Below are 11,703 nucleotides of genomic sequence, written 5' to 3'. Positions count from 1 at the left end.
GCACTCCTTGAGAAGGTAAGCTCATCTTTTGAGGACAAGACACATTGTGGCTGCAGTCCATGTGAAGGCAGCACTCCATGCGAAGGCAGCACTCCATGTGAAGGCTGCACTTCATGTGAAGGCTGCATTCCATATGAATGGGTGCACTCCATGTGAAGGCTGCACTCCATGTCAAGGCTGCACTTCATGTGTAGGCTGCACTATATGTGAATGCCTGCACTACATACGAGGGCTGTACCCGATGCAAATGCTGCTGTAGGTGTGAAGGCAGCACCCCATGCGACTGATGCACTCCTTGCGAAGGCTACACTCCATGCCAATGTTGCACTCCATTGGGAAGGCTACACTCCATGTGAAGGCTTCACTCCATGTGAAGGCTGCACTCCATGCGAAGGCTGCACTCCATGAAAAGGCCGCACTCCTTGCGAAGGCTCCACTCCTTGCGAATGTTGCACTCCTTGCGAATGCTGCACTCCTTGCGAAGGTTGTACTCCTTGCGAAGGCTGCAATGCATGTGAAGGCTGCACTCCTTGCGAAGGCTCCACTCCTTGCGAATGCTGCACTCCTTGCGAATGCTGTACTCCTTGCGAAGGTTGTACTCCTTGCGAAGGCTGCAATGCATGTGAAGGCTCCACTCCTTGCAAAGGCTGCGCTCCTTGCAAAGGCTCCACTCCTTGCAAAGGCTGCATTCCTTGTGATGGAATGCTCATCTTTTGAAGACAACACATCTTGTGGCTGCAGTCCATGTGAAGTCAGCACTCCATGCGGAGGCAACACTTCATGTGAAGGCTGCACTCCATGTGAAAGCTGCATTCCATATGAATGGCTGCACTCCATGTGAAGGCTGCACTCCATGTGAAGGCTGCACTTCATGTGTAGGCTGCACTCCATGTGAATTTCCTGCACTACATACGAAGGCTGTACCCCATGTGAATGCTGCTGTAGGTGTGAAGGCAGCACCCCATGCGACTGATGCACTCCTTGCGAAGGCTACACTCCATGCCAATGTTGCACTCCATTGGGTAGGCTACACTCCATGTGAAGGCTTCACTCTATATGAAGGCTGCACTCCATGTGAAGGCTGAAATCCATGCAAAGGCCACACTCCATGCAAAGGCGGCACTCTTTGAGAATGCTGCAATCCATGCAAAGGCTGCACTCTTTGCGAAGGATCCACTCCTTGCGAATGCTGCACTCCTTGCGAATGCTGCACTCCTTGCGAAGGCTGTACTCCTTGCGAAGGCTGCAATGCATGTGAAGGCTGCACTCCTTGCGAAGGCGCCACTCCTTGCGAATGCTGCACTCCTTGCGAATGCTGCACTCCTTCCAAAGGCTGTACTCCTTGTGAAGGCTGCAATGCATGTGAAGGCTGCATTCCTTGTGAAGGCTGCACACCTTGCAAAGGCTGTACTCCTTGCAAAGGCTGCGCTCCTTGCAAAGGCTGCACTCCTTGCAAAGGCTCCACTCCTTGCAAAGGCTGCACTCCTTGTGAAGGAAAGCTCATCTTTTGAGGACAACACACCTTGTGGCTGCAGTCCATGTGAAGGCAGCACTCCATGCGAAGGCAGCACTCCATGTGAAGGCTGCACTCCATGTGAAGGCTGCATTCCATATGAATGGCTGCACTCCATGTGTAGGCTTCACTCTATGTGAAGGCTGCACTCCATGTGAAAGCTGAAATCCATGCAAAGGCCACACTCCATGCAAAGGCGGCACTCTTTGCGAAGGCTGCACTCCTTGCAAAGGCTGCACTCCTTGCAAAGGCTGCACTCCTTGTGAAGGAAAGCTCATATTTTGAGGACAACACACCTTGTGGCTGCAGTCCATGTGAAGGCAGCACTCCATGCGAAGGCAGCAATCCATGTGAAGGCTGCATTCCATATGAATGGCTGCACTCCATGTGAAGGCTGCACTCCGTGTGAAGGCTGCACTTCATGTGTAGGCTGCACTCCATGTGAATGCCTGCACTACATATGAAGGCTGTACCCCATGCAAATGCTTCTGCAGGTGTGAAGGCTGCACGCCATGCGACTGATGCACTCCTTGCGAAGGCTACACTCCATGTCAATGTTGCACGCCATTGTGAAGGCTACACTCCATATGAAGGCTTCACTCCATGTGGAGGCTGCACTCCATGTGAAGGCTGAAATCCATGCAAAGGCCACATTCCATGCGAAGGCTGCACTCCATGTGAAGGCTGCACTCCTTGCAAAGGCTCCACTCCTTGCGAATGCTGCACTCCTTGCGATGCTGCACTCCTTGTTAAGGCTGTACTCCTTGCGAACGCTGCAATGCATGTGAAGGCTGCACTCCTTGCGAAGGCTCCACTCCTTGCGAATGCTGCACTCCTTGCGAATGCTGCACTCCTTGCAAAGGCTGTACTCTTTGCAAAGGCTGTAATGCATGTGAAGGCTGCATTCCTTGCAAAGGCTGCACTCCTTGCAAAGGCTGCTTTCCTTGCAAAGGCTGCACTCCTTGCAAAGTCCCCACTCCTTGCAAAGGCTGCACTCCTTGTGAAGGAAAGCTCATCTTTTGAGGACAACACCTTGTGGCGGCAGTCCATTTGAAGGCAGCACTCCATGCGAAGGCAGCACTCCATGTGAAGGCTGCACTCCATGTGAAGGCTGCATTCCATATGAATGGCTGCACTCCATGTGAAGGCTGCACTCCATGTGAAGGCTGCACTTCATGTGTAGGCTGCACTCCGTGTGAATGCCTGCACTACATACGAAGGCTGTACCCCATGACAATGCTGCTGTAGGTGTGAAGGCTGCACCCCATGCGACTGATGCACTCCTTGCGAAGGCTACACTCCATGCCAATGTTGCACTCCATTGGGAAGGCTACTCTCCATGTGAAGGCTTCACTCCATGTGAAGGCTGCACTCCATGTGAAGGCTGAAATCCATGCAAAGGCCACACTCCATGCAAAGGCGGCACTCTTTGCGAAGGCTGCACTCCATGCGAAGGCTCCACTCCTTGCGAATGCTGCACTCCTCTCAAATGCTGCACTCTTTGCGAATGCTGTACTCCTTGCAAAGGCTGTATTCCTTGCAAAGGCTGCAATGCATGTCGAGGGTGCATTCCTTGCGAAGGCTGCACTCCTTGCAAAGGCTGCACTCCATGTGAAGGCGGCACTCTTTGCGAAGGCAGCACTCCATCCGAAGGCTCCACTCCTTGCGAATGCTGCACTCCTTGCGAAGGCTACACTCAATGCGAAGGCTGCAATGCATGTGAAGGCTGCATTCCTTGCGAAGGCTGCACACCTTGCGAAAGCTCGACTCCTTGCGAATGCTGCACTCCTTGCGAATGCTGCACTCCTTGTGAAGGCTGTACTCCTTGCGAAGTCTGCAATGCATGTGAAGGCTGCATTCCTTGCAAAGGCTGCACTCCTTGCAAAGGCTGCACTACTTGCAAAGGCTGCACTCCTTGCAAAGGCCCCACTCCTTGCAAAGGCTGCACTCCTTGTGAAGGAAAGCTCATCTTTTGAGGACAACACACCTTGTGGCTGCAGTCCATGTGAAGGCAGCACTCCATGCGAAGGCAGCACTCCATGTGAAGGCTGCACTCCATGTGAAGGCTGCATTCCATATGAATGGCTGCACTCCATGTGAAGGCTGCACTCAATGTAAAGGCTGCACTTCATGTGTAGGCTGCACTCCATGTGAATGCCTGCACTAGATATGAAGGCTGTACCCCATGCGAATGCTGCTGTAGGTGTGAAGGCTGCACCCCATGTGACTGATGCACTCCTTGCAAAGGCTACACTCCATGCCAATGTGTCACTCCATTGGGAAGGCTACACTCCATGTGAAGGCATCACTCCATGTGAAGGCTGCACTCCATGTGAAGGCTGAAATCCATGCAAAGGCCACACTCCATGCAAAGGCGGCACTCTTTGCGAAGGCTGCACTCCATGCAAAGGTTGCACTCCTTGCGAAGGCTCCACTCCATGCGAATGCTGCACTCTTTGCGAATGCTGCACTCCTTGCGAAGGCTGTACTCCTTGCGAAGGCTGCAATGCATGTGAAGGCTGCATTCCTTGTGAAGGCTGCATTCCTTGCGAAGGCTGCACTCCTTGCAAAGGCTGCACTCCTTGGAAAGGCTGCACTCTTTGTGAAGGAAAGCTCATCTTTTGAGGACAACACACCTTGTGGCTGCATTCCTTGTGAAGGCAGCACTCCATGCGAAGGCAGCACTCCATGTGAAGGCTGCACTCCATGTGAAGGCTGCATTCCATATGAATAGCTGCACTCCATGTGAAGGCTTCACTCCATGTGAAGGCTGCACTCCATGTGAAGGCTGAAATCCATGCAAAGGCCACACTCCATGCAAAGGCGGCACTCTTTGCGAAGGCTGCACTCCATGCTAAGGCTGTACTCCTTGCGAAGGCTCCACTCCATGCGAATGCTGCATTCCTTGCGAATGCTGCACTCCTTGCGAAGGCTGCACTCCTTGCGAAGGCTGCAATGCATGTGAGGGCTGCATCCCTTGCGAAGGCTGCACTCCTTGCGAAGGCTGCACTCCTTGCAAAGGCTGCACTAATTGCAAAGGCTGCACTCCTTGTGAAGGAAAGCTCATATTTTGAGATCAACACACCTTGTGGCTGCAGTCCATGTGAAGGCAGCACTCCATGCGAAGGCAGCACTCCATGTGAAGGCTGCATTCCATATAAATGGCTGCACTCCAGGTGAAGGCTGCATTCCATGTGAAGGATGCACTTCATGTGTAGGCTGCACTCCAAGTGAATGCCTGCACTACATACGAAGGCTGTACCCCATGCAAATGCTGCTGTAGGTGTGAAGGCTGCACCCCATGCGACTGATGCAGTCCTTGCGAAGGCTACACTCCATGCCAATGTTGCACTCCATTGGGAAGGCTACACTCCATGTGAAGGCTTCATTCTATGTGAAGGGTGCACTCCATGTGAAGGCTGAAATCCATGCAAAGGCCACATTCCTTGCGAAGTTTGCACTCCATGTGAAGGCCGCACTCCTTGCGAAGGGTCCACTCCTTGCGAATGCTGCACTCCTTGCGATGCTGCACTGCTTGCTAAGGCTGTACTCCTTGCGAAGGCTGCAATGCATGTGAGGGCTGCACTCCTTGCGAAGGCTCCACTCCTTGTGAATGCTGCACTCCTTGCGAATGCTGCACTCCTTGCGAAGGCTGTACTCCTTGCAAAGGCTGCAATGCATGTGAAGGCTGCACTACTTGCAAACGCTCCCCTCCTTGCGAATGCTGCACTCCTTGCGAATGCTGTACTCCTTCCAAAGGCTGTACTCCTTGCAAAGGCTGCAATGCATGTGAAGGCTGCATTCCTTGCGAAGGCTGCACTCCTTGCAAAGGCTGCACTCCTTGCAAAGGCTGCACTCCTTGTGAAGGAAAGCTCATCTTTTGAGGACAAGACACCTTGTGGCTGCAGTCCATGTGAAGGCAGCACTCCATGCGAAGGCAGCACTCCATGTGAAGGCTGCACTCCATGTGAAGGCTGCACTTCATGTGTAGGCTGCATTCCATGTGAATTTATTGCACTACATACGAAGGCTGTACCCCATGTGAATGCTGCTGTAGGTGTGAAGGCAGCACCCCATGCGACTGATGCACTCCTTGCGAAGGCTACACTCCATGCCAATGTTGCACTCCATTGGGAAGGCTACACTCCATGTGAAGGCTTCACTCTATATGAAGGCTGCACTCCATGTGAAGGCTGAAATCCATGCAAAGGCCACACTCCATGCAAAGGCGGCACTCTTTGAGAATGCTGCAATCCATGCGAAGGCTGCACTCTTTGCGAAGGATCCACTCCTTGCGAATGCTGCACTCCTTGCGAATGCTGCACTCCTTGCGAAGGCTGTACTCCTTGCGAAGGCTGCAATGCATGTGAAGGCTGCACTCCTTGCGAAGGCGCCACTCCTTGCGAATGCTGCACTCCTTGCGAATGCTGCACTCCTTCCAAAGGCTGTACTCCTTGTGAAGGCTGCAATGCATGTGAAGGCTGCATTCCTTGTGAAGGCTGCACTCCTTGCAAAGGCTGCACTCCTTGCAAAGGCTGCGCTCCTTGCAAAGGCTGCACTCCTTGCAAAGGCTCCACTCCTTGCAAAGGCTGCACTCCTTGTGAAGGAAAGCTCTTCTTTTGAGGACAACACACCTTGTGGCTGCAGTCCTTGTGAAGGCAGCACACCATGCGAAGGCAGCACTCCATGTGAAGGCTGCACTCCATGTGAAGGCTGCATTCCATATGAATGGCTGCACTCCATGTGAAGGCTTCACTCCATGTGAAGGCTGCACTCCATGTGAAGGTTGAAATCCATGCAAAGGCCACACTCCATGCAAAGGCGGCACTCTTTGCGAAGGCTGCACTCCATGCAAAGGCTGCACTCCTTGCAAAGGCTCCACTCCATGCGAATGCTGCATTCCTTGCGAATGCTGCACTCCTTGCGAAGGCTGTACTCCTTGCGAAGGCTGCAATGCATGTGAAGGCTGCATTCCTTGCGAAGGCTGCACTCCTTGCGAAGGCTGCACTCCTTGCAAAGGCTGCACTCCTTGCAAAGGCTGCACTCCTTGTGAAGGAAAGCTCATATTTTGAGGACAACACACCTTGTGGCTGCAGTCCATGTGAAGGCAGCACTCCAAGCGAAGGCAGCACTCCATGTGAAGGCTGCTTTCCATATGAATGGCTGCACTCCATGTGAAGGCTGCACTCCATGTGAAGGCTGCACTTCATGTGTAGGCTGCACTCCATGTGGATGCCTGCACTACATATGAAGGCTGTACCCCATGCAAATGCTGCTGTAGGTGTGAAGGCTGCACCCCATGTGACTGATGCACTCCTTGCAAAGGCTACACTCCATGCCAATGTTGCACTCCATTGCGAAGGCTACACTCCATATGAAGGCTTCACTACATGTGAAGGCTGCACTCCATGTGAAGGCTGAAATCCATGCAAAGGCCACATTCCATGCGAAGGCTGCACTCCAAGTGAAGGCCGCACTCCTTGCGAAGGCTCCACTCCTTGCGAATGCTGCACTCCTTGCGATGCTGCACTCCTTGCTAAGGCTGTACTCCTTGCGAAGGCTGCAATGCATATGAGGGCTGCAGTCCTTGCGAAGGCTCCACTCCTTGCGAATGCTGCACTCCTTACGAATGCTGCACTCCTTGCAAAAGCTGTACTCCTTGCAAAGGCTGCAATGCATGTGAAGGCTGCATTCCTTGCAAAGGCTGCACTCCTTGCAAAGGCCGCACTCCTTGCAAAGGCTGCACTCCTTGCTTAGGCTCCAGTCCTTGCAAAGGCTACACTCCTTATGAAGGAAAGCTCATCTTTTGAGGACAACACACCTTGTGGCTGCATTCCATGTGAAGGCAGCACTCCATGCGAAGGCAGCACTCCATGTGAAGGCTGCACTGCATGTGAAGGCTGCATTCCATATGAATGGCTGCACTCCATGTGAAGGCTGCACTCCATGTGAAGCCTGCACTTCATGTGTAGGCTGCACTCCGTGTGAATGCCTGCACTACATACGAAGGCTGTACCCCATGCGAATGCTGCTGTAGGTGTGAAGGCTTCACCCCATGCGACTGATGCACTCCTTGCGAAGGCTACACTCCTTGCGAATGCTGCACTCCTTGCAAATGCTGCACTGATTGCAATGGCTGTACTCCTTGCAAAGGCTGCAATGCATGTGAAGGCTGCACTCCTTGCGAAGGCTCCACTGCTTGCGAATGCTGCACTCCTTGCGAATGCTGCACTGATTGAAATGGCTGTACTCCTTGCAAAGGCTGCAATGCATGTGAAGGCTGCATTCCTTGCGAAGGCTGCACTCCTTGCAAAGGCTGCACTCCTTGCAATGGCTGCATTCCTTGCAAAGGCTCCACTCCTTGGAAAGGCTGCACTCCTTGTGAAGGAAAGCTCATCTTTTGAGGACAACACACCTTGTGGCTGCAGTCCATGTGAAGGCAGCACTCCATGCGAAGGCAGCACTCCATGCAAAGGCCACTCCCCATGCGAAGGCTGCACTCCATGCGAACGCCACACTCCTTGCGAAGGCTCCACTCCTTGCGAATGCTGCACTTCTTGCGAATGCTGCACTCCTTGCGAAGGCTGTACTCCTTGCGAAGGCTGCAATGCATGTGAAGGCTGCACTCCTTGCGAACGCTCCACTGCTTGCGAATGCTGCACTCCTTGCGAATGCTGCACTGATTGCAATGGCTGTACTCCTTGCAAAGGCTGCAATGCATGTGAAGGCTGCATTCCTTGCGAAGGCTGCACTCCTTGCAAAGGCTGCACTCCTTGCAAAGGCTGCATTCCTTGCAAAATCTCCACTCCTTGCAAAGGCTGCACTCCTTGTGAAGGAAAGCTCATCTTTTGAGGACAACACACCTTGTGGCTGCACTCCATGTGAAGGCTGCACTCCATGTGAAGGCGGCATTCCATATGAATGGCTACACTGCATGTGAAGGCTGCACTCCATGTGAAGGCTGCACTTCATGTGTAGGCTGCACTCCATGTGAATGCCTGCACTACATACGAAGGCTGTACCCCATGCAAATGCTGCTGTAGGTGTGAAGGCTGCACCCCATGCGACTGATGCAGTCATTGCGAAGGCTACACCCCATGTCAATGTTGCACTCCATTGGGAAGGCTACACTCCATGTGAAGGCTTCATTCCATGTGAAGGCTGCACTCCATGTGAAGGCTGCAATCCATGCAAAGGCCACACTCCATGCAAAGGCGGCACTCTTTGCGAAGGCTTCACTCCATGCGAAGGCTGCACTCCTTGCGAAGTCTCGACTCCTTGCGAATACTGCACTCCTTGCGAATGCTGCACTCCTTGCGTAGGCTGTACTCCTTGCGAAGTCTGCAATGCATGTGAAGGCTGCATTCCTTGCGAAGGCTGTGTTCCTTGCGAATTCTGCACTCCTTGCAAAGGCTGCACTCCTTGCAAAGGCTCCACTCCTTGCAAAGGCTACACTCCTTGTGAAGGAAAGCTCTTCTTTTGAGGACAACACACCTTGTGGCTGCAGTCCATGTGAAGGCAGCACACCATGCGAAGGCAGCACTCCATGTGAAGGCTGCACTCCATGTGAAGGCTGCATTCCATATGAATGGCTGCACTCCATGTGAAGGCTTCACTCCATGTGACGGCTGCACTCCATGTGAAAGCTGAAATCCATGCAAGGGCCACACTCCATGCAAAGGCGGCACTCTTTGCGAAGGCTGCACTCCATGCAAAGGCTGCACTCCTTGCGAAGGCTCTACTCCATGCGAATGCTGCATTCCTTGCGAATGCTGCACTCCTTGCAAAGACTGTACTCCTTGCGAAGGCTGCAATGCATGTGAAGGCTGCATTCCTTGCGAAGGCTGCACTCCTTGCGAAGGCTGCACTCCTTGCAAAGGCTGCACTCCTTGTGAAGGAAAACTTATATTTTGAGGACAACACACCTTGTGGCTGCAGTCCATGTGAAGGCAGCACTCCATGCGAAGGCAGCACTCCATGTGAAGGCTGCATTCCATATGAATGGCTGCACCCCATGTGAAGGCTGCACTCCATGTGAAGGCCGCACTCCTTGCGAATGCTGCACTCCTTGCGAATGCTGCACTCCTTGCGAATGCTGCACTCCTTGTGAAACCTGTACTCCTTGCGAAGGCTGCAATGCATGTGAAGGCTGCAATCCTTGCGAACGCTCCATTCCTTGCAAATGCTGCACTCCTTGCGAATGCTGTACTCCCTGCAAAGGCTGTACTCCTTGCAAAGGCTGCAATGCATGTGAAGGCTGCATTCCTTGCGAAGGCTTCACTCCTTGCAAAGGCTGCACTCCTTGCAAAGGCTGCACTCCTTGCAAAGGCTCCACTCCTTGCAAAGGCTGCACTCCTTGTGAAGGAAAGCTCATCTTTTAAGGACAACACACCTTGTGGCTGCAGTCCATGTGAAGGCAGCACTCCATGCGAAGGCAGCACTCCATATGAAGGCTGCACTCCATGTGAAGGCTGCATTCCATATGAATGGCTGCACTCCATGTGAAGGCTTCACTCCATGTGAAGGCTGCACTTCATGTGTAGGCTGCACTACATGTCAATGCCTGCACTACATACGAGGGCTGTACTCGATGCGAATGCTGCTGTAGGTGTGAAGGCTGCACCCCATGCGACTGATGCATTCCTTGCAAAGGCTACACTCCATGCCAATGTTGCACTCCATTGGGAAGGCTACACTCCATGTGAAGGCTTCACTCCATGTGAAGGCTGCACTCCATGTGAAGGCTGCAATCCATGTGAATGGCTGCACTCCATGTGAAGGCTGCACTCCATGTGAAGGCTGCACTTCATGTGTAGGCTGCACTACATGTGTATGCCTGCACTACATACGAAGGCTGTACCCCTTGCGAATGCTGCTGTAGGTGTGAAGGCTGCACCCCATGCGACTGATGCACTCATTGCGAAGGCTACACTCCATGCCAATGTTGCACTCCATTGCGAAGGCTACACTCCATGTGAAGGCTTCACTCCATGTGAAGGCTCCACGCCTTGCGAATGCTGCACTCCTTGCGAAGGCTGCACTCCTTGCGAAGGCTGTACTCCTTGCGAAGGCTGCAATGCATGTGAAGGCTGCACTACTTGCAAACGCTGCCCTCCTTACGAATGCTGCACTCCTTGCGAATGCTGTACTCCTTGCAAAGGCTGCAATGCATGTGAAGGCTGCACTCCTTGCGAAGGCTCCACTCCTTGCGAATGCTGCACCCCTTGCGAATGCTGCACTCCTTGCAAAGGCTGCAATGCATGTGAAGGCTGCATTCCTTGCGAAGGCTGCACTCCTTGCAAAGGCTGCAATGCATGTGAAGGCTGCATTCCTTGCGAAGGCTGCACTCCTTGCAAAGGCTGCACTCCTTGCAAAGGCTGCATTCCTTGCAAAGTTTCCACTCCTTGCAAAGGCTGCACTCCTTGTGAAGGAAAGCTCATCTTTTGAGGACAACACACGTTGTGGCTGCAGTCCATGTGAAGGCAGTACTCCATGTGAAGGCAGCACTCCATGTGAAGGCTGCACTCCATGTGAAGGCGGCATTCCATATGAATGGCTGCACTCCATGTGAATGCTGCACTCCATGTGAAGGCTGCACTTCATGTGTAGGCTGCACTCCATGTGAATGCCTGCACCACATACGAATGCTGTACCCCATGATGATGCTGCTGTAGTTGTGAAGGCTGCACCCCATGCGACTGATGCACTCCTTGCGAAAGCTACACTCCATGCCAATGTTGCACTCCATTGGGAAGGCTACACTCCATGTGAAGGCTTCACTCCATGTGAAGGCTGCACTCCATGTGAAGGCTGAAAACCATGCAGAGGCCAAACTCCATGCAAAGGCGGCACTCTTTGCGAAGGCTGCACTCCATGCAAAGGCTCCACTCCTTGCGAATGCTGCACTCCTTGCGAATGCTGCACTCCTTGCGAATGCTGCACTCCTTGCGAAGGCTGTACTCCTTGCGAAGGCTGCAATGCATGTGAAGGCTGCACTACTTGCAAATGCTCCCCTCCTTGCGAATGCTGCACTCCTTGCGAATGCTGTACTCCTTGCGAAGGCTGTACTCCTTGCAAAGGCTGCAATGCATGTGAACGCTGCACTACTTGCAAACGCTCCCCTCCTTGCGAATGCTGCACTCCTTGCGAATGCTGTACTCCTTGCAAAGGCTGTACTCCTTGCAAAGGCT

General features: G+C 53.0%; 1 protein-coding gene across 1 annotated transcript; it reads right to left on the bottom strand.

Annotated features, from left to right (window-relative positions):
• Positions 1-7,266: 7,266 nt before the first annotated feature.
• On the bottom strand, positions 7,267-8,358 carry LOC126324788 (uncharacterized). Its single transcript, XM_049995114.1, has one exon. It carries the CDS (start codon positions 8,356-8,358, stop codon positions 7,267-7,269), a length of 1,092 nt encoding a protein of 363 aa, XP_049851071.1.
• Between the last annotated feature and the right edge of the window lie 3,345 nt (positions 8,359-11,703).

Source organism: Schistocerca gregaria, unplaced genomic scaffold, assembly GCF_023897955.1.
Source record: "Schistocerca gregaria isolate iqSchGreg1 unplaced genomic scaffold, iqSchGreg1.2 ptg000907l, whole genome shotgun sequence".
NCBI classification, from domain to species: domain Eukaryota; kingdom Metazoa; phylum Arthropoda; class Insecta; order Orthoptera; family Acrididae; genus Schistocerca; species Schistocerca gregaria.
Note: the sequence above shows the minus strand (reverse complement) of the source record. Positions and strands in the feature narration are given on the sequence as shown.